At 34.5% G+C, this 22,854-nt stretch overlaps 3 protein-coding genes across 3 annotated transcripts; all 3 read left to right on the forward strand.

Moving 5' to 3' along the window:
* Positions 1-13,454: 13,454 nt before the first annotated feature.
* Positions 13,455-14,036, forward strand: LOC139900372 (uncharacterized mitochondrial protein AtMg01250-like). The gene has a single exon (XM_071883146.1). The coding sequence runs from the start codon at positions 13,455-13,457 to the stop codon at positions 14,034-14,036; it is 582 nt and encodes a 193-aa protein (XP_071739247.1).
* Positions 14,037-14,486: 450 nt separating this feature from the next.
* LOC139900373 (uncharacterized) lies at positions 14,487-15,342 on the forward strand. The gene is made up of 2 exons (XM_071883147.1): positions 14,487-14,659; positions 14,721-15,342. Exons 1-2 carry the CDS (start codon positions 14,487-14,489, stop codon positions 15,340-15,342), a joined length of 795 nt encoding a protein of 264 aa, XP_071739248.1.
* Positions 15,343-19,730: 4,388 nt separating this feature from the next.
* Positions 19,731-22,349, forward strand: LOC139896795 (metal tolerance protein 4-like). The gene is given in 8 exon segments (XM_071879435.1): positions 19,731-19,917; positions 20,016-20,191; positions 20,423-20,506; positions 20,508-20,622; positions 20,740-20,918; positions 21,027-21,177; positions 21,427-21,560; positions 22,170-22,349. Coding segments are annotated over 8 exon segments (1,206 nt in total).
* Positions 22,350-22,854: the final 505 nt, after the last annotated feature.

The raw sequence follows: 22,854 nt of genomic DNA on the forward strand, positions 1-22,854 counted from the left end.
TAATAATATCGTCTTCTCTTACTGAAAATGAGAAATCACAACTCATTTCTGTGTTGAAAGCTCATAAACCAGCCATTGCATGGAAGATTCATGATATTAAAGGAATAAGTCCTTCGTATTGCACACATAAAATCCTTATGGAAGAAGGTCATAAAACGTATGTGCAACGCCAACGAAGACTAAATCCTAATATGCAATATGTTGTTAAAAAAGAAATAATTAAACTGCTAGATGCAGGTTTAATTTATCCAATTTCTGATAGTCCATGGGTAAGCCCAGTTCTATGCGTGCCTAAGAAGGGTGGCATAAATGTCATTACAAATGAGAAAAATGAGCTTATTCCTACTAGGACTGTAACAGGATGGCGTGTATGTATTGATTATAGAAAATTAAATGACGCCACCAGAAAAGATCACTTTCCCTTACCTTTTATTGATCAAATGTTGGAAAGATTAGCCTGAAATAGTTACTATTGTTTTCTTGATGGTTTTTCCGGATATTTTCAAATTCCAATAGCACCCGAAGACCAAGAGAAAACCACATTCACGTGCCCTTATGGTACTTTTGCTTACAAACACATGCCATTTGGACTTTGCAACGCCCCTGCAACCTTTCAAAGGTGCATGATGGAGATTTTTCACGACATGATAGAAGAATGCATGGAAGTTTTCATGGATGACTTTTCAGTCTTCGGTGATACATTTGAATCATGTCTAGTTAATCTGGAACGAATGCTTATTAGATGCGAACAATCAAATCTAGTACTTAATTGGGAGAAATGCCATTTCATGGTTAAAGAAGGCATCGTTCTTGGACATAAAATTTCAAAAGAAGGAATTGAAGTGGATAGAGCTAAAGTAGATGTAATTGCTAAACTTCCACATCCCACCAATGTTAGAGGAGTTAGGAGTTTTCTAGGGCATGCCAGTTTTTACCGACGTTTCATAAAAGATTTTTCTAAAATTGCCACTCCTATGAATAAACTCCTAGAAAAGGATGCTCAATTCATCTTTTCAGATGAATGCATCAAATCTTTTAATATTCTTAAAGAGAAACTCACTAATGCGCCGATCATGATAACACCAAATTGGAATCTACCGTTTGAACTTATGTGCGATGCAAGTGATTTTGCAATGGGAGCCGTTTTAGGACAAAGGATTGAAAAACGATTTCAACCTATATATTATGCTAGTAAGACGTTACAAGGAGCACAAACAAATTACACAACTACTGAAAAAGAACTCCTTGCTATTTTCTTTGCTTTTGACAAATTTCGTTCATATCTCGTTCTAGCAAAAACGGTGGTCTATACCGACCATTCTGCTCTTAGATACCTATTTTCGAAACAAGATGCTAAACCAAGATTAATCCGTTGGATCTTACTCTTACAAGAGTTCGATATTGAAATCCGAGATAAAAGAGGAGCATAAAATCTCGCCGCTGATCATCTTTCTCGTCTTGAAAATCCCGACTTAGAAGTTCTAAATGAATCGGCCATACAAGACAACTTTCCTGATGAATATCTATTGAAGATAGATTATAATGAAATTCCATGGTTTGCAGACTATGCAAACTACTTAGTATGTGGATTCCTTGAAAAAGGATTGTCGTACCAAAAATGAAAGAAATTCTTTAGTGATATAAAACACTATTTCTGGGAAGATCCACATCTGTTTAAAAGTTGTCCAGATGGAATAATACGCCGATGTGTATTCGGAGATGAAGCTAGTAAAATTTTAAACCATTGTCACACAGGACCAACAGGAGGGCATTATGGGCCTCAACTAACAGCAAGAAAAGTTTATGATGCTGGATTCTATTGGCCTACAATTTACAAAGACGCACACCTTCTTTGCAAATTCTGTGATGCTTGTCAAAGGGCCGGAAAAATAAGTCAACGTGATGAAATGCCACAAAATGTCATTCAAGTATGTGAAGTATTTGACATTTGGGGTATTGACTTTATGGGTCCATTTCTAAAATCTCATAATAATCTCTATATTCTCGTAGCCATTGATTATGTATCTAAATGGGCGGAAGCACAAGCTCTCCCAACTAACGATGCACGAGTTGTAGTCAACTTTTTAAAACGTCCTTTTGCAAGTTTTGGAACACCGAAAGCTTTAATAAGTGATCGGGGAACTCATTTCTGTAATAATCAACTTGAGAAAGTTCTTAAAAGATATGGAGTAACTCATAAAATCTCCACTGCATATCATCCAAAAACAAGTGGACAAGTTGAAAATACCAACCGAGCTTTAAAACGTATTCTAGAAAAAACCGTAGGATCAAATCCGAAGGAATGGTCCATTAAATTGGAGGATGCACTCTGGGCTTTTAGAACAGCCTACAAAACTCCAATTGGAACCACACCTTTCAGACTCGTTTATGGAAAAGCATGTCATCTTCCAGTAGAAATTGAACACAAAGCATTTTGGGCTTTGAAGACATGTAATCTTGATTTACATGAAGCTGGACGACTACGGTTAAGTCAACTAAACGAATTAGAAGAATTAAGACATAAAGCATACGAAAATTCGTTAATCTATAAAGAAAGAACAAAGAAATGGCATGATAAAAGAATCAGAAGTTTAAAAGAATTTAAAGAAGGAGACAGAGTTCTTCTTTTCAATTCACGATTCAAGCTATTTCCTGGAAAATTAAAATCAAGATGGTCTGGACCATTCATAGTCAAAAGAGTTTTCCCATACGGAACGATAGTATTAATAAATTCAAATGGAATTGAATTTAAAGTTAATGGTCACAGAGTTAAACATTACATAGATAGTCCGATGGAAGTCGACAACGTAGTTAATCACAATTTCGATACCACAGCTAACTAAGTGTGGGGAAAATCAAGTCTTTAAAGGATAATATGTATTTCTGTTAGAGTTAGATTTTCTGTTTTCGTGTAGTTCTCGAAAATGGAACCCGAATGGTCTTTCCCTAGCAGACCCTAAAGAACTAGTCTTCTCCCCCCATTCTGAATTTTTATTTTTTTTAGGAAATGAAGACTTCCTGTGAACTAAATCATGATCTAATGCTACACGCTTTGATCACTAAACGTAATAATGACACACTTCCGAGTGAACTAGTATCAGTAATCAGAGAAAGATTGGACGGAGTAAGAAAAAAATCCAGATGCGAAGATAATAAGTTACAATTTGGTAAAGGAAAATCAAAATCCGCAGCGAAAAGAAGAGCACGACACCTTGAAAAATGTCACAAATGCGGAAAATGGTCACATGGAGGTAAATGTTCAAATAATCAAACCTATTCAAACACCGAATTTGTTACTTTATGCAGAGACGGACCGTTCATATGTTTAGAAGAAAAAACACTGAATGCTCGAGGTTACGCCTATGTAGCTATGGAAAACCAATTAAACCGACTATCTTATGAGTGGGATAGATCGTATCACTAAGAATACTATCTCACAGGTAAGTCTGTACAGTTTTTATTTTTTATTTTTATTTTTAACCTTTTGATAATAAACGCTAATTTGTTCGCTATAAAGTATTAAATTGGTATTGAATAAAATTAGGTTTGGCGACCGAAATTATTGATATCATTCAAAAATTTATTACATCACTGCGAAATTTAACGTTTATTCTTAAGGTATAAATATCTTTAATCAATCAACCAAAATATTTCAAAAATTTGTCATGAGTTAAATTAGGTCATGGAACCGAAATTACTTTACCGAAAAGAGGGGCGCATATTTTTGATAATATTTGATTGATTAAAGTGGGATAAAAAGCCAAAAAGATTTTTAATTTTATTTTTACCATGTTTTAAAATAAATATATTAATATTAAAATTGTAAACTTTTTAAATCAATATATTTAAAATTGTAAATATTTGAAAAATTAATCTTTTTAATATAAGTTTGTATGTATAAAAACAAAAATATAATATAAGTTTGGTGTGAATTTATAATATGAATTTTTAATTAAGTTTGGTGTAAATTTTTAATTTTATGCATTTTAAATTTAAGTTTGGTGTGAATTTAAAAATAAAAATTTACTTTATTTTGCTAAGTTAAAAATATGATTTTTAAAATTCGTCGTAAGTTGAAGACTAGGTCTTTGAACCGAAATTGCTTTACCCGAGGGAGGGACGAGAACTTTAATTATCATTATTTTTAATCTTATTGAATTAAAGTATGCCAAAAACATTAAAAAACCCAAAAATCTTTGCTTTTAAAACCGCGCTTTAAATTGACAAATTTTAAATTTTTGTCGAGGGACGGACTAGGACAACGATCCGAAACACCCTCGCTCCTAAAGGAAAACAAAAATTTTAGAATTTAATTAATTATAAGTTTTATAAACTATAAGGTTTTATATAAAAAAAAAATGCAAAAGTACTGTACCCGGGACTCCATGCGATCGCATGGAGTTAGGCCTTTGTTTCCATGCGATCGCATGGGGAGTAAAATCAGGCCTGATATAAGCAGTCGCCTGTTCTGTTCTTCAACACACAAAACACACAACACATACGAAAACACTCCCAAATCACCTCTAAAATTCGCAATTTTCCACCGTAATTCGTCATTTTTCTTGCTTTAATCATGCCTAGATTCTCATTCTTCAGCAAAATGGTAAAAATTACACCCCTAAACTCTATAAATTCCTAGTTTTTGTGATAATTACCAATTTTTTACCTAATGCAATTTTGTTAATTTCTAGTGTAATTAGTGTTAAATTGTTAGTATTTTATGCATGTATAACCTAGATTGATGCTATTTAACATGATTTGAAGCCAAAAACTTCAAAAATTTTAGAAATCTAGGGTTTGTGTTCTTGAGCAATTTGGGGCTTTTTGAAATAAACAGGTTATGGCCGATTTTTGTCATGAATTATTGCTAAATTGAGTAGTGTAACATGTTTAGATAGTTAAATGATCCAAACATTGATCCTAAACATGATTTTTAGAGATTAAAGTGGACTTTTTAAGTCCAAAATTCATGAACTTGATTAATTTGATGTAATTGCCATTTGAGACTTGTTTAATTATTAGTAATGACTATTTTGACATGTTATTTGAGTTAAAAGCTTATGAACTTTGTATACATTTTCATATGTGCTTATTTGAAAAGTGTAGAATTGTAAAAAATTGTGAAAATGTGTATAAGTTTAATTTTGATTTAACATGTTATAGTGATTGTTTTAAGTTGTTATTTTGCTAACACTAATGCATATTTGGATGCACAAATTTTGTGTTTAATGTGTTTTGCAGAAAGCCGATACTGGAGGTTCAGGAGCATCATCATCTAGACGACCAGCACCAGCACCAGAACCAGAACCAGAAATGCAACACGAACAAGAACCACAACAAGAACCACAACAACAGCCTGATCAGCACATACCTTATTATGATCCGGTACAGTTTGTTGATGAATTCATAGTATTCCCAATGAGGCCGCCAGTAGAATTCCCAACGATTCCTGAGCACACTCTGCATCCTAATCTGAGATTTGGTAGGAGATGGAGAGATTACGAGACATATCAAAGGAACAAATTCAAATTGGTAACAAAAAATGTAGAGGTGCCAAGGGTAATCGATTGGGTTCCTTTGGAAACGGTCCATCTAGCTGACCGTGTTAGACAGCTTTTAGTTCAAAGGTATGGCAGTTCTTTTTTTACAGATTGGGAACGTCTTTTCACCATTCGTAGACCTGTATATAAGGAATGGTGTGTTGAGTTGATGAGTACTGTATCACTTGATACAAATATAGTTAGAATAGATGATAGAAGATTTCTTAGGTTTATCCTTGGCGGTAGGATGTACAGAATGTCCATGCTGAACATGGCCAGGGCTTTACAGATATATACTCCTGGTGAGTTGCTACTACCCGATTGTACAAACTTGATTCATTATGATGAAAGGGTAGATAGCAACTTTGACGCTGACGCCATTTGGAGGCGTATGTCACATTTTGATGTTTTTACACGAGCAGGAGGACACTCCTATACACATATTGACAGAGCCGAGCTTCGTATTATTCATAGATTTTTGGCTAACTCGATTACACAGAGAGGTCATAATAAAGAAAAAATTACCTTACATGATTTATTCTACCTAAAGTGTATTCGGGATCCTAGAAGCTTTGTCAATATCCCTTACTGTGTTGCTTTTTATTTATCTAAAATGGTAGAGGGGATGCAGGACAGGAGTATAATAGGAGGAGGTATTTTTGTTACTCTCATTGGAGAGTATTTAGGTGTTGATAGGAATCAAGGAGGTCCATTACAGCTTTGTAGAGAACAGGTTGAACCCTTAGGATTGAAAATTTATGTGGGTGCTAAGGTATTGAAAAGTAGACGTAACCAGGCAGTACCCTATGAGGGATCTCATCCTCAGGTAGAGAGAGGCTCAGACGAGGAAATGGAGGAGGTGGAAGACATTAGGGATGTCTTTCGAGATGCTATTCTTGACGTCCACGTTCGTATAGATGAGGAAGCAATGACGAACGCGGCCAGACATAGTATGTATGAGCAGTGGAACGCCGAGTGAGTATACGAGGATTATAGGCGACGCCAACACGATAGCTGGTTAGTTCATCAGCACCAAATCATGAGCCAGCTATCATATCAGGTACCAAATAACTATGTACCTACTCGACCTGCTCATTTTCCGCCACACAGCCCCGATATCCGACCACCCTTTAAACGGTATGACTATAACCAAGCCTATCAGAACACCTATAACCAACAATGGAACCCACCTGATGAGATGAACTGGAACCCCTATCCAGACTGATTTGGTTCCATTTGGTTATTTATATGATTTTTATCTTTTTATCTTTTTACTTATTCATGTTTAAACTTATGTTATTGAATATACTTATGTAATCTTTATCATTTTTATTATTATTGTGTACTAATATTTCACATTTAGGATTTGAAAGTGGGATATTAAGTCCCATTTCAAATTGCCATGCATGTTTATATTTGTATGTATGTATATTGTAAATTGTACAAAACAGGGTAAAACAGCGCATTTTCAAATACTGGCATTAAGTTCAGCAAAAGCTACTAATTTTGACGACAAGATGACAAATAAATGTGATGTAACAACAGACGGAATGAACAAATGATATGCACCATTTATCATTCAGCAAACAAACGCCAATATGTTTGGAAACTTTGGTAAAATTTAATCATTTTTACGCTAATCACCCTCAATAATTTAAATTGTTACTAATTTCTTGCAAATGAGGGCATTGCAAGATCTTAAGTGTGGGAAGGGGTTAAATTCTTTCGGATTTTAAAATTTTTACTTTATACACTTGGTTACCATTAGAAATACTAGTAAAGTAGTAGTTGTATTAGAATCTAGTGCTCTCTGATAATAAAGAACAGCCCTAGTCTTATATACTGACTACCCAATTCTAGTAAAAATTTTCAAAATTTTCAATTAAATGAACTCAAAATCATGTTTATACATATTTATGAACGATAAAACTAGGTGTTAACACCGAAATTATTGTTACCTCGGAAAGGACATAAATTGAGAAACAAACCAAAATGTTAAAATTCATTTAAAATGGAATAGAGGAAAAATTACCAAGTTATCTTAAACATATGTCACATATTTCTGTAACAAATAATTGAAGATACTTTTGCTTTGGACTAAACTAAACTGTTTTACCCGATGAAAGAAAAGAAGAGATGGATCTACACGATGAATCAATTCCATCGTTAAAAGGAAGTAAAGTCTTTTGAAAAAGAAACGCGCTTCTTGATTTAGGTCATGAAGTTGTCGTCCAGACCAGCTGTAGGTTGATGAAAAATCTAGAAAAGTCATCTCTAAAATCAGCAGGAAATCCACGGACCTCAGCATAAAACAGGGTCGCCATGGTCAGATTTATCCTAACCATGAGAAGGATTTATCTCGTACAATGGGGGGGCACCATGCAAATTAGCTTGATAAGACTAATGAATCAGACCCCCAGAAAGGATAACCTCCTTAAAAGATCAAAAATCAGCTTTTAAGCCTGATATTACTCAATCCTAGAGATTGGCCTTAAAGATTGAGAATTACAAACTCATGGAATTCAATGATATCTAAACTCGAGCTTGAACGAGAAAATATTTTGATCAAAATTACAAACCGATTTGTTTTCTGAAAACCCATTTTTCAATGCGTTCATTACCATTGAACGTAAAATCCTAGGAATTCACCTGGAATTCATTAGGTCACCTGAACCAAATCGGGTGTCAACCGTAAGAACGGTGGTTGCATAGCATGGTCAAAGACAGGACCTTGTGCCAGACCGAAAAATCATAAGGGTGAGCTTTACTATTGCTCCTACCAAGGATAGTAATTGCGTCCGACACGTTATAGACCATAATTAAAAGAATGTCAGGGGACATTGCCTTAACAGTTGCTTGTTCAACGCTTTCCTTTACAACCGGACGGTAGTTTACCGAAAGGTAATATTCGAAACAAGTAAACTGGACGTGTTGCTTTCCCAATACAAGGTTAGCAAGTGGGTGATACAAAATCGCAAGTTTTGAGCTAAAATTTTCAAATCTGAAACCCACCAAACCCACAAAAATATTTGACAAACACCGGTGAAGGGTTATTCCGGAAAACTTATCTAGGGTAAAAGCTAGATTTAATTTTCAAAAGATCAAATGTTTTCATAAAGATCCAATTTCTTAATGGATCTAAATTTTTATAGTCATGTGAGACTGTAAACCATATCGTTACTACCATTGTTTATACCGCCGTAAATAAATCACTGATGTACAAAGTGTGAAGAATAAAGAAGTGATTCTAGTATTTCAAGACTATATTGCTTGAGGACAAGCAACGCTCAAGTGTGGGAATATTTTATAATGCTAAAAACGAACATATATTTCATAGCATTATCCTTCAAGAAAGACAAGCTTTTAGTTGCGATTGTTCTATTTACAAGTGATATTCGTTTAAATAATAAAAGGTGAAGACAAAAGACAGATTCGACGAATTGAAGACGCAAATGACCAAAAAGCTCAAAAGTACAAAATACAATCAAAGAGGTTCCAATTATTGATAAGAAACGTCTCAGAATTACAAGAGTATAAGATTCAAAACGCAAAGTACAAGATATTAAATTGTACGCAAGGACGTTCGAAAATCCAGAACCGGGACCAGAGTCAACTCTCAACGCTCGACGCAACGGACTAAAAATTACAAGTCAACTATGCACATGAATATAATATAATATATAATTAATTCTTAAAATTAATATATATATTATATTATATTTAAAAACCGTCGGCATAAAAAAACAAAGACTTTTGAGCCTCCCCAGCTGGCCATGCGATCGCATGGCCTGGAGGAAGAAACTCTATGCGATCGCATGAGCATCTTTTCCAGTTCACAAGGCCTATAAAATCGAGTGTTTGGTGCATCATTCAATATATATCCATCCTCTCTATATCTATACGTAATATTTATATTTAGAATTTATATTTTAATTTTAATTTTAATTTTAATTCTAATAATAAGGGTATGTTAGCGAATGTTGTAAGGGTGTAAGTCGAAATTCTGTCCGTGTAACGCTACGCTATTTTTAATCATTGTAAGTTATGTTCAACCTTTTTAATTTAATGTCTCGTAGCTAAGTTATTATTATGCTTATTTAAAACGAAGTAATCATGATGTTGGGCTAATTACTAAAATTGGGTAATTGGGCTTTGTACCATAATTGGGGTTTGGACAAAAGAACGACACTTGTGGAAATTAGACTATGGGCTATTAATGGGCTTTATATTTATTTAACTAAATGATAGTTTGTTAATTTTAATATAAAGATTTACAATTGGACGTCCCTATAAATAACCATATACACTCAATCGGACACGATGGGTGGGATATTTATATGTACGAATAATCGTTCATTTAACCGGACACGGGAATGGATTAATAGCCACTAGAATTATTAAAACAGGGGTGAAATTATGTACAAGGACACTTGGCATAATCGTTAACAAAGTATTAAAACCTTGGGTTACACGCAGTCGATAACCTGGTGTAATTATTAAACAAAGTATTAAAATCTTGTTATAGTTTAAGTCCCCAATTAGTTGGAATATTTAACTTCGGGTATAAGGATAATTTGACGAGGATACTCGCACTTTATATTTATGACTGATGGACTGTTATGGACAAAAACTAGACGGACATATTAAATAATCCAGGACAAAGGACAATTAACCCATGGGCATAAAACTAAAATCAACACGTCAAACATCATGATTACGGAAGTTTAAATAAGCATAATTATTTTATTTCATATTTAATTTCCTTTATTTTATATTTAATTGCACTTCTAATTATTGCACTTTTATTTATTGCAATTTCATTATCGTTATTTATTTTACGCTTTAAATTAAGTCTTGTATTTATTTTTAATATTTTACATTTGGTTTTAACTGCAACTTAAGTTTTTAAAATTGAAAAACCGATCATTAAACGGTAAAAAAACCCCCTTTATAATAATAATATTACTTATATATATTTGTATTTTTATAAAATAAAACTAATATAGCGTTAAGCTTTGTTTATAGATTTTTCCCTGTGGAACGAACCGGACTTACTAAAAAACTACACTACTGTATGATTAGGTACACTGCCTATAAGTGTTGTAGCAAGGTTTAAGTATATCCATTCTATAAATAAATAAATATCTTGTGTAAAATTGTATCGTATTTAATAGTTTTTCCTTGTAAAATTTAATAGTATTTTATACCCCTTAGCTTTGACATCAATATGATTTTCAGTTATCACTGTTCGAGTAGATAACTTTTCATTTAGGACTCGTCTTAATCCGAGTTACGGTTTAGGATTTATGGCCCTCCGATCGTCACTATGTCCTTTTAACGTTGTGCTGAAAATTCTGACCTACTCGCACTTAGACTGTCTCCACGGTCAAACGAAGACGAGTTTGCTTCTGGAATTTTTACCACAAATAAAGGACTGATATACAGATCCATGGCCACTGTTCTCACCTTATTTCAGTAGGTATTGAGGTCGTGGCAACTGACCGAAGTCAGCCTTTGTTTTAAACTTCTTGCATAAACGAAACTTACTTTACACCTTTTGTTTGATGATGAATGATGATGACCTTTAAGACCTAATTTATGTACTTTTAAACCTATTAGGACGATTTACTGACTTAGTACTATTTAACTTAGGTTGAGGACTTTCCGGACCTACGTACTTGCTTACTTCCCGACTCGACTTTACCACTACTTTACCACTGTGAGTTATAGCATCCCTTTTTACTTTAACTATTTTGGGAACTGAGAATACATGCGCATTTTACGTTTTACATACTAGGTACGAGTACTTAAACTTTATATATGTGTGGGTTATACAACGGCATAAACATTCCCTTTAGCTCGGTAACGTTTAGTCATTGGTTTTTGAACCGGTGAACGCGAATCTTAGATATGGATCCATAGGGTTTGACATCCCCACTCAGGCTAGTAGCGCTAGCATTTAACGAGTGTTTAATACTTCGTAAACATACGCACTCGCCAAGTGTACTTTCAGGGGGTTATAAACGTTAAGTTAGTTACCAAGTGCCCACGGTTAAACATATACTTTATCATACTGTTTTCAAACGCTCTTTGTAGCACTGAAATCTCGTGGCCTACCTTACATACTGTTATACTTAAACTATAGCTCACCAACCTTTGTGTTGACGTTTTTAAGCATGTTTTTCTCAGGTGCTTAAGGTTGCTTCCGCTATTGCACTAGTCTTGCTGTAGACACCCGCTGCTTTAGAGATGTCACTGCATGAACGTTTATCTTGCATTCATAAACATTATTACTTTTGAAACTATGATTTGTAATGACCATTGGGGTCACGTACAATTATTAATGGCTTCTGTTCATTGAAGCATACTTTTGATGTAAAATATTTGACGTTGGTTATGACGTCACCTTTTATCATGAATGCAAACTTGATTTGAAAATGCATATAGTGTTTGACCTTGTAATGATCCTGTTGTTGATGATTCGTACACGATGGTTTTGTACGGGGCACCACAGCACTCTTTGGTCGCGGCGCGGCATTTGCCGTGTTTGTCTTCTGACCTACTTTGTCAAATTTTGAAAAATGTTTGTTATGCTACGCACCTCCGATTCACATGTAACTTGTTCTAACATGCTTATATATGAATAAAAACCTCAGAAAAATAGTTCGGGACCCGACCCGAACGTGTTGACTTTTTCGTTGAATTTGACCCGACCAAAGTTGACTTTTAATCAAACTTAACCAAATACTTATGCAATCATTCTAACATGCTTTTATACTTATACCTTGCATGAAACATGACAATTTGATTCACATGCTATTATAATCTAGTCGTAACGAGCCATAGGACTAATTGCACACTTTGACCAACCGTGTTTACCGATATTGATACAACCTATTTGTTTAGGTCAAGACTAGCGTTCGTTCTTGCACACGTTTACTTGTTGAAGTACTTTTACTCTTGCACTCAAGGTGAGATCATAGTCCCACTTTTACTCTTTTAAACTTACATTTGGGATGAGAAAACATAAACGTTTCTTTTTACTAAGTGAACACAAGTACAGGAAAACAAACATTCTACATACGAGTTTAGAACAAAATCCTCAATTCGATTATCATTAGTTACACTTGCCGGGTGTAAGCGAGAACTTATGTTGTATGGATTCATATGGGTTTGATAAACCCTCATTCAGATAGTTCGCTACCGTTTACGAATGAAATATATTTTCGAGAAACAGTGTATGTTCTAACACTATTGTGATGGGGTTCTATGGAAGGAATGTTAAGCCTTGATAATTGGGTGCTCGTGAATATTAACTTTTAGAATGTATTACTATTATATCAATGTTACAAATCTTGTGGTTCACTTCCACTTACTTACTTAAACCTATGATTTCACCAACGTTTTTGTTGACAGATTTCTATGTTTTTCTCAGGTCCTTGAACGTTTTGTGACACATGCTTTCGCTCATTACTTTTGATACTTGCTTGGATGTCGAGTATACATGCATACGTGGAGCGTCTTTTGGCTACTTTTAAATTGTGTCGCATATATTTCAATTGTACTTTAAACTTTGTAATGTAACTAGTTGTCGAACTACTTTGTAAACCTTGAAACACCTTTACTTTTGAAATGAATGCGACATACTTTTGGTCAAACGTTGTTTTAAAGACATATGACCACCTAACGGGACCTAAGTAGACGGTGCCGTCAAATGACGATTTTGTCGAGTCGCTACAATTAATAGGCTCGAAACAAAGTGCCTTCTTAAAAGGTAGATTTATTCTTGACGGGGTGTTCATTGCAAATGAAACCATCGACTACCTCAAAACTTCTCAAAAAAAGGGTTTGATCTTCAAAGTGGATTTTGAAAAGGCCTTCGATAGCCTTAATTGGGGGTTTCCTTCGGATGTAATGCATTGTATGGGGTTCGGGAATAAATGGAAAGATTGGATCCTAGCTTGTCTCAAATCGGCTTCAATTTCCATATTAGTCAATGGTGCACCTACAAATGAATTTTCACTTGGTAGAGGTGTAAGACAAGGTGATCCGTTATCATCTTTGCTTTTCATCTTAGCGGCCGAGGGACTAAACATTCCTGTAAAGGCGGCTTTGGAAAAAGATCTTTTCAAAGGGGTTGAAGTCGAGGATGATAAGGTAATTGTATCACATCTTCAATACGCGGACGACACCATTTTCTTCGGGGAGTGGAATCGCGAAAATGCCATTAATTTGAGAATGTTGTTAAAATGTTTTGAATTAGCTTCCGGTTTAAAAGTAAATATGCAAAAAAGTTGTATTTATGGTATCGGGGTGAATCAAGGTGATGTCGTTTCTTTAGCAAGCTATTTGGGGTGCCAAGCCGGAAAATTACCCTTCATCTACCTAGGGCTTCCAATCGGATCGAAAATGAACAAATTAAATGATTGGTTTCCGGTTATAGACAAATTCAACAAACGGTTATCGAATTGGAAAATGCGTTCGTTGTCTTTTTGAGGAAGATTAACTCTAATTAAGTCGGTCCTATCTAGTCTCCCGTTGTACTACTTTTCACTATTTCGTGCTCCGCCTTGTGTGATTAAAAAAACTCGAGTGTGTGAGGAGATCTTTTTTTTTTGGGTGGGTCGGGCTCGGGGTCAAAAATCTCTTGGATCAAATGGGAAAATGTAATTAACTCTTATGGGAACGGGGGGTTAAACATCGGGTCTCTAAGGGCGAAAAACCTTGCCCTCTTAGGGAAATAGTGGTGGAGGTTCAAAACCGAACCTAACTCTCTTTGGGCTAATATTATTCGCAGCATCCATGGCCCATGTGGCGGCCTGTTGATGGACAGTGGGGTTAGCCGCTCTTCGTCAATAGGTACGTGGAATAATATTATTTTCTCAGGTACATAGATAGAAGAATTGCAGGTGCCTTTTAAAAGCTCCTTCATCATGACCACCGGTGATGGTGAATCTAGCTCCTTTTGGCACGAGCATTGGATCGGGGAAGATAAATTGTGTCTCTTATTCTCGCGTCTCTATAGACTTGAAAGTGAACAAGAAGCTACAATTAAGGATCGCGTTTCAATATCAGAAGGCAGGATCGAATTCAGTGGCGCTGGAGCCGAATTCCATCAGGTAGAACAGGTTCCGAACTTAACTGTTTAATATCCTTGATTTCAGCTTACCAATTCAACAGCAATAATAAGGATAGTTGGGCTTGGAGTCTGTCTTCAAATGGCTCCCTCACTGTTAAAAAACTGGCCGTATTAATCGATGAAAAGGCCTTGGCCCATTTCGCCTCGCTACATCTGCATATGCGAAACAAGTTGATTCCCAAAAAAGTTGAGATTTTCGTGTGGAGATTGTTGCACAAAAGATTACCCGTTCGGACCGAATTGGACAAGAGAGGCTTAGATCTTAATAGTGTACGATGTCCCCTTTGTGATGGCGATATAGAATCGGTAGATCATATATTTACGTCATGTAAACTTGCGTGTGATATTTGGGGTAGAGTTGCTAAATGGTGGAATCTAAGATATTCCAGCCACAATTCCATTGAAGATGTATTAAAAGTTGTCGGATTCTCTTCCATATCTCATTCAGGAAAGTCGATTCTTCAGGCTATTTTTTGGGTTAGTGCGTATGCGATTTGGAGGAACCGAAACAATATGGTTTTCCAAGGCAAAAGATGGGGCCCCCCGGTCGCATTGAACGAGATTCAAACCTTGTCATTCGATTGGATCGCCGCTCGAGTTAAAGAAAAAAAATTGGATTGGCTCACTTGGATTTCAAATCTTAGTATATATCTGTCTTCTTAGTTGGGTTGCTCCCTTTGCAACCTTAGTCTATAATTTGTATGTTTGTCTTTCTCGTGTTCGTGTTGTTGTCTTTTTTTCCTAGGGCGATTCGTTCTTTGTAAGAATTCCCTGTTTGTATGTTTTGTCGTGATTTTAATAAAATTTGCCTTTAAAAAAAAAAAATTTAAAACACTTTCGATTACTATTACTCATGGATTTTAATTAGGTATATTTAAATTTAATTAATATTTAAATTTATTTTATATTAATCTACAGAGTACTTTTCGGCTAAGTTTCATTATTTATATGGCAACTATAATCACCTACATGTATACAAGCCCTATAGCGAATTTAATAACCCACACGAGTTGAATTTGAACGTTAAAAAAAAAAAAAAAAAAAAAACTAGTTTTTTCAGAGATTAATTGCTTGCATAGTCAGAACAACAACAATGGGTGCTGCTTATTGGAATGATAATGAAGAAATTCAAGTCCCGAATACGGTCACCACGTCTTCTTCCACCAATGACTCTGGTTCCGAAGATTCTTATAATTTGATCAACAAAAGGTATGTAATCGTAAATACTGAAACCCTAATTCTTATACAATTAAAGCTCACTTTATGTATTTGAATAATTACGTTAATAAAAAATTTAAGTGCGGTTTTTGAGTTTATAATATCGTCTTGATGTATGAAGTTGATTACTATTATTTAAAGTCTTTTATATTTGCTACCATCTGTTTTTTTATTCTTAACGTTTGTATTTTTTATTAAATAATATCAGGTCCATGTTAACAGATGATTCACCAAAAAGCCCCAAACGACTGCGTTTTAATACTACTGAAGAAGAGGAGGATTACTATATTCAAAAGGTTAAAGAACTACATGAGACAAAGAAGAAATTGTATGCCACAAACAACAATTTCGCAACCGAAAACGCAACAGAAACATGTCCACCTTTGTACGTTGAAAAAAACGTAAATAATAAAAAGAAGATACCGATAAAGATTAAGCGTGAGCATGAGCCCATAGTTAAGCCAGATCGTAAGCCCGTAGATATAATAAGTAAAGAGATACCGGATCAATTGAAGAGGTTGATTAACGAAATAAACGGTTCTGAATTAACATTGGTGATTCAAAAAAAGTTGTATACTACTGATTTGGATCGCGGCCAAAACAGGTTAAGCATGCCTATTAAGCAACTTCAAAATGTTGACTTCTTGACACCGGATGAAAAGTTGATCCTTGATAAGAAAAAGGGAAAGGGTATTGAGGTTGGACTGGTGGGCCCCACAATGCAAATGTACCATAAGCAGATGGTGTTAAAAAAGTGGGATATGCAAAGCTCTAGTAATTATGTTTTGATGAAGAATTGGAACAATTTTTGGGAGAAATATAAAGAGGTTTTGAAGCTTCATACGAAAATTCAAGTATGGTCGTTTCGAAGGGATCAGGAGCTGTGTTTCGCCCTTGTAATCTTGGGAGATGAAGGAAATTAAACGAGGTTGTCGATCGAGGGTTTATGGTGTTAATTCGTATATACTTTGATCATTGTTTGAGTAGTTTGTTTAGTTGTTCAGTTAGATTGATAATTAAACTAATAATATTTTCTGTTGCTAAATAAATCACATTCCTTATTTTTTCTTATTGTTCATAATAATAATAAATTTAATTAATTTAAATATAATTTGATTTCACTTTCTATTAATTACTAGACTAGATTTGAGTTTGATCAATTTTTTTTTTTTTTTTTTTTTGTAAGCGAGGAAACCCTCCTATAACGAGCACATTGGCTCCCCATAGAAGGTAAAACCTCGGGTAACCCCCAAGCGCGAGACCTGGTACCGGGTGATTTGCGCATTATGCACATCCTCTAGTCACACTCCGTTTTTGAACAATTCTAACGTTAGAGTAATATCCAAATCACTATATTAATATCATTGATACATTATGCCATTATGGAGTATCAAGTAATGATATGAGAATCTAAAAGTGTGAATTGCCCAATGAAGCATATCAATGGTTCAATTTCTGACAATGTCAAATTGTACAAAAAGGAGTGTGACTAGAGGGTGCGCATAATGCGCGATTCACCCGGTACCAGGTCTCGTGCTCTGGAGGCTTGATTACCCGAGGTTTTATCTTCAATGAGGAGCCAATGTGTTCGTTCATAAGAGGGTTTCCTCGCTTACCAAAAAAAAAAAATCTAAAAGTGTGAATTGTTGTTCGGCAATTGGCCCAGCCCAACGTTCCAATCCAATAATAGGCCACTCAAATTGTTCATACAAAATGCTGCATAAAAATTGAACATACGCTCACTAGCAAAGCTTGAACAATTGTTTTGGAGGGTTGAAATATAAAATATTATATTGAGAATTTCGAATATTTTAGTGAAGAATATTAGTTTGGGTATGTTGGTGATATCTTGTTAGTGATATCCTAAGAGAGAACTAGGATCGGTGGCTCGGAATTAGTTAACCATAAAAAATGAAATTTTTCGTTCTTTGAATTATGAGCATTTAAGCTTTTAAAACAATTAAAATCGAGTTTGTTTTAAAGAGATATAACAAAAAACGGTGGCAACTTGCAAATTCTGCGAGCCTTCAATATTTTGGTCATATCTCTTTTATTCGGCATATGTTTTAGTTGATTTAAAAGCGCAAACATCCGTAATTTAAAGGGTCACAAATCCCAAGGGCTACTCAATTTTTTGGAGGGGCATGGCCCATCTCCTAACCTAAGAAAGCTCCGTCATTACAAACACTGTCATAAACTTTGTAGTAATAAACTTTATTATCACCGTCTCTTGCTAGCAGAAAAGGGCAAACCAAGGGGTGACAGGGTAGGGATACCATATGTAACACTACGTGGATTAAGTTGTTAAAATATTTTGGAGAAAAAGGCGTTCTCTCGTATGAAATGGCGTTTGAAATACTTGGGTATGATATTTCTCGATTTCACTAAAGTAATCGTCCATTAATTTTCCATGTACACCAACCCAATTTCAATTTCAATATATGTGGAAAGAAAACATTTTCTTGCGATTAAATGTTTGTGGGTGGGTGATTCGATGGAGATTGTAATTATCAATATTTATGGTCCTCACCATGACAGTGTATTGTGGGCTGTGTGGGGGGATTTCAATGAAGTAAGGTCTCTCTCCGAGCGAAGAAACGGTATTTTTCATGAGAATCGAGCTAAGTGCTTTATTAATATTGTTGATAAAAACATATTGCTGGAAATTCCATTAGGGGGCAAGAACTTCGCTAAAATAAGTGATGATGGAACAAAATTTAGTGAACTTGATCGCTTCTTGGTATCAGAAAATTTTTGCACAATGTGGGAGAGTTTATCTTCGTGCTTTTTAGAAAGAAAACACAATGATCACTGTCCGATAATTTTGAATGATAGCAACAGACTATGGTCCCAAGCTAAGTAGAATATTGATGACTGGTTGGATTTGGTTGATACGCTAGAGGTGGTAACAACATGCTGGAAAATGGATGTATATGGCTCGAGACCTGATTGTAATTTTCGTGATTAGCTCATATATAACTGGAAACTTGTGTTTTGATTTCTCTTAAAGGTTGTGTTTTTTGAGAAAGAAATATAAGTTAACATATGTAATTATTATATTATTAATACAATTTGTCCAAATCAAAATTGTATTTTTTTCATCTTTTGAAAAGTAGCACAAAATATCTGTAAATATGTGATACGTGAGATGCACCATTTAGTTATGACACATTTTCTGGTAAACATTTTACTCCGTATAACTTTTAGAGTATATTTCTGGTTCCTTTTTCACAAGATACATGTGTGATTACTGGAATATGTAAACAACATAAATAAATATAAATATAGTTAATTTATATGTAGACAATGATTAGAAATAGAGAGAGTTTGAAGGATCACATTAACAAACCATTGCTTTCAAGACCAAACATCTGTAACCAAATCAACTAACAAACAAAAATTCCTATCGAAATTTTGCATAACAACAAAACAAAAACAAAAAAACAAACAAAAAAGCATCAGAAAATATGAGATATGCACATGATCTATATATCTATTCACATTATACATACCTATCCTTTTTCTGTGTTTTGTTTCAAAGCAGTCATGGTTGGCAGCTTGTATGGCATGTTTGTAGTTTTGTATAACAAAAACAGGCCTATAAATGTATAGTTTCTTTCAAAACATCTATCTATGTATTAATTTATTTATTTATTTATATAAAAAACTTATGCTTTTCTGATGTGTAAGAATGTGAAAGTAAACATTTTTGTTGTTGTTACAGATTGCTTTTAGGACATATATGATTTAGTGGGAATGCAAGTGAATGAGTGTGTGTTTTCTTGAGTGAAAATTACATATTTTTGAATGTGAATTTTTATTTTTAAAATTAAATGGATACAAAGAAACCATTGTTGTCAAGTGAAGGAGGGTCGAAGCATACACGAAGGAATAGGCGTACTTCGGTTACTAGTTTGAGAGGCGATTTTTTTTCGAAATTGCCTGAAAAAGTCCGGTGTGGTCTTGACCCTGAGGCTCCATTCCAGGTTGACCTTTCAAAAACTACTGGACTAATAGAAGGTAATTATACTTATACATTCGTCTTTACTAGTTTATCCAATTTTGTTAATAATTTATAAAAAAAAATTACTAATTGTTAATTTGGTGCTTGTGATCAGGGGAGAAAGAATACTATGAAAAGCAATTTGCAGCTTTGAAATCTTTTGAGGAAGTTGACTCTTTACAGTCAACCAACGACACCGAAAACGAAGAGCAAGAATTGATTGAACAAGCTCAGCACGAAAGAGCAATCAACATTTCTAATTGGGCAAATATTTTGCTACTTGCACTTAAGGTAAACTCATACTTTATTTTTTGATCTTTATTTAAAGTGATGTTTAATATGCATTTTTCTAACGATAGCCTTAAGGCCGTCGTTAAGATATATTAATGTGTTGTATAAAGCAGTGTTAATGTTGACTTTTACACGGCAGCTATTAAAAAAGAACAAGTGTTTTTTGCACCTTAATGATAGCGTAAGAAAAATCCATTAAATTTTTATGGAGTGATTATTGATGAAATGCAGATTTATGCAACGATACAAAGTGGGTCCTTGGCGATTGCAGCTTCGACACTGGATTCTTTGCTTGATCTTATGGCAGGCGGTATTTTTATGGTTCACTCATCGATCGATGAAAAGCATTAACATTTACAAATACCCGATTGGAAAATTGCGAGTTCAACCTGTCGGAATTATCATATTTGCTGCTATTATGGCCACTCTTGGTTTGTTCTAGTTCCATGAATTTAACATAAAAATGCACAATCAATATAATATTTATTGATTATAAATAAAAAAAAAGGAAATTTGTAAATAATATTAACCATATCATCTACATGCAGGATTTCAAGTGCTAATACAAGCAGTGGAGCAGTTAATTAGGAATTCACCATCTGAAAAAATGAGTGATTTTCAGTTAATATGGTTGTATGCAATCATGCTTACAGCTACCGCTGTTAAACTCGTACTTTATATATACTGCCGAAGCTCAGGAAACAAAATCGTTCGAGCATATGCTAAGGTCCTCATTGTAACTTATATTTAAGCTTTGGGACTTCAAGATTACCATGTAACTAGTACTTGTTTTGGTAATTAACTTATAAAGTGCATAATTATATTGACTATTCAGGATCATTATTTCGATGTGGTGACAAATGTAGTTGGTTTAGTTGCTGCGGTACTTGGTGACGAGTTCTACTGGTGGATTGATCCAGCTGGCGCCATAGTTCTCGCTGTCTACACGATTACTAATTGGTCTGGAACTGTTATTGAAAATGCAGGTTTATCTCTAATCTCACTTATATGCGCCTTATGTTTTAAAAGAATTTTAAAACTATATTTGAGATAAAATGATGAAGTGGGGCAATCTTTTGGTCCAAAAGTGTATAACATTTCAATTATAGTTCTTTGTACTGATCACCGTATTAGGTAAACGGGTGATTTTAGATTAAAAAGTTACTAGAATATAGCATTGTAATTTTGGTCATTTTACGTGACATGTACAAAATCTTAGTTATTTCATATTGCAGTTTCGTTAGTTGGGCAATCGGCACCTCCTGATTTTCTACAGACACTTACATATCTAGTCCTGAGGCATCATCCAAAAATTAGCCGTGTGGACACTGTTCGAGCATACACATTTGGCGTTCTTTATTTTGTTGAGGTGTGTCACTAGCTTATAATAGAGGTTCAAATTTTGACCCATTTACATATGAATGGGCCAGCTAGAGCTTAATCTTTCTTTTATCTATAATGGGAAAATTACAAACGGGTCAAAAGTTATTCAAAGATCATTTAAAGTGCATATTCAAGAATCTGTACTATTTTAAGAGACAATGTAGCTATGGTAACATACTTGTGACACTAAAGTCTTCTTTGTTTTTCAGTTTACAGATCTTATTATGTCATATGTTTGCGCGTCCGTAGATATTTTTACCGCGGATTGTTTGTTTTTCTAAAGACATAAGAAAAAATAATGTCTTATTCTGTCTGCAAACTCACATACTTAAAAATATGTTTCTTAAGTGCTGCAGACATGATTAAGTTCAAATAACACCTAAATGTTTCTTAAAAATTCTAATATATGGGCAAAGGGTGTTTTCAATAAAATCCGATCTTAAACCATACAAAATTTTTGATCTATTGACCCGATCCTGATAATTATTTATTTCCCTCTGTACCTCATTGATGTCCAAAATGCTGCACACGAGACCCTAAGCTTAACTCCTATTTAAATGTAAAATTGTTAAATTAGAGTTGTGTTATCTTTTAGGTTGACATAGAATTGCCCGAAGATCTGCCGTTGAAAGAAGCGCATGGAATCGGGGAATCATTACAAATCAAGATAGAAGAACTACCAGAAGTGGAACGAGCATTTGTTCATCTTGATTACGAGTGTGATCACAAACCAGAGCACTCTGTTCTTAGCAGACTTCCAAATAGTCAGCCTTGAAACCATTACATATCGTCAAAGGTTTGTTACTTAAAGACTATTAGTTGCTTAAATTAACTTTAAACAACAACAGTTCAAGTCTTTTAAGTATAAATGATGATATGAAATTGTACTCTTTACTGAAGTGTAATATGAACTTTAGATCAACATATGTTATGTTGGGTTATGAACACAATTAGTTTGATGCAAATGAAGGGCCGGCTGTTTTCAAATCCATATTAGACCATTTCTAATGGTGACTGTTACGTCACGGGCAGTTAGAGCACTTTTTGGCCAAAAAGTGTAATCTGACTGTCACATGGCAATATCAGTTTCTGACATTTTTTTAATCGTTGTGTTAGTTTTTTGTGTCAAATATTGGGTAGGGTGATGTGGTAAAATCTGATTGGAAATTGGGTGGGAAAAAAATATATTAGTTATAAAAAATATATATTTATTAAATCAAAAAAATGCATGATTGGTTGCTGAAGATACTGACTGAAGCTTTCAAAATCGTCACATACAT

Source organism: Rutidosis leptorrhynchoides, chromosome 3 (assembly GCF_046630445.1).
Source record: "Rutidosis leptorrhynchoides isolate AG116_Rl617_1_P2 chromosome 3, CSIRO_AGI_Rlap_v1, whole genome shotgun sequence".
In the NCBI taxonomy this organism is placed as follows: domain Eukaryota; kingdom Viridiplantae; phylum Streptophyta; class Magnoliopsida; order Asterales; family Asteraceae; genus Rutidosis; species Rutidosis leptorrhynchoides.

Coding starts and splice junctions, on each gene's coding strand:
- LOC139900373 (XM_071883147.1), top strand. CDS start 14,487: ATGGTGAATCTAGCTCCTTTTGGCACGAGCATTGGATCGGGGAAGATA. Junction 14,660..14,720: donor CTGGAGCCGAATTCCATCAG/GTAGAACAGGTT, acceptor CCAATTCAACAG/CAATAATAAGGATAGTTGGG.
- LOC139900372 (XM_071883146.1), top strand. CDS start 13,455: ATGCATTGTATGGGGTTCGGGAATAAATGGAAAGATTGGATCCTAGCT.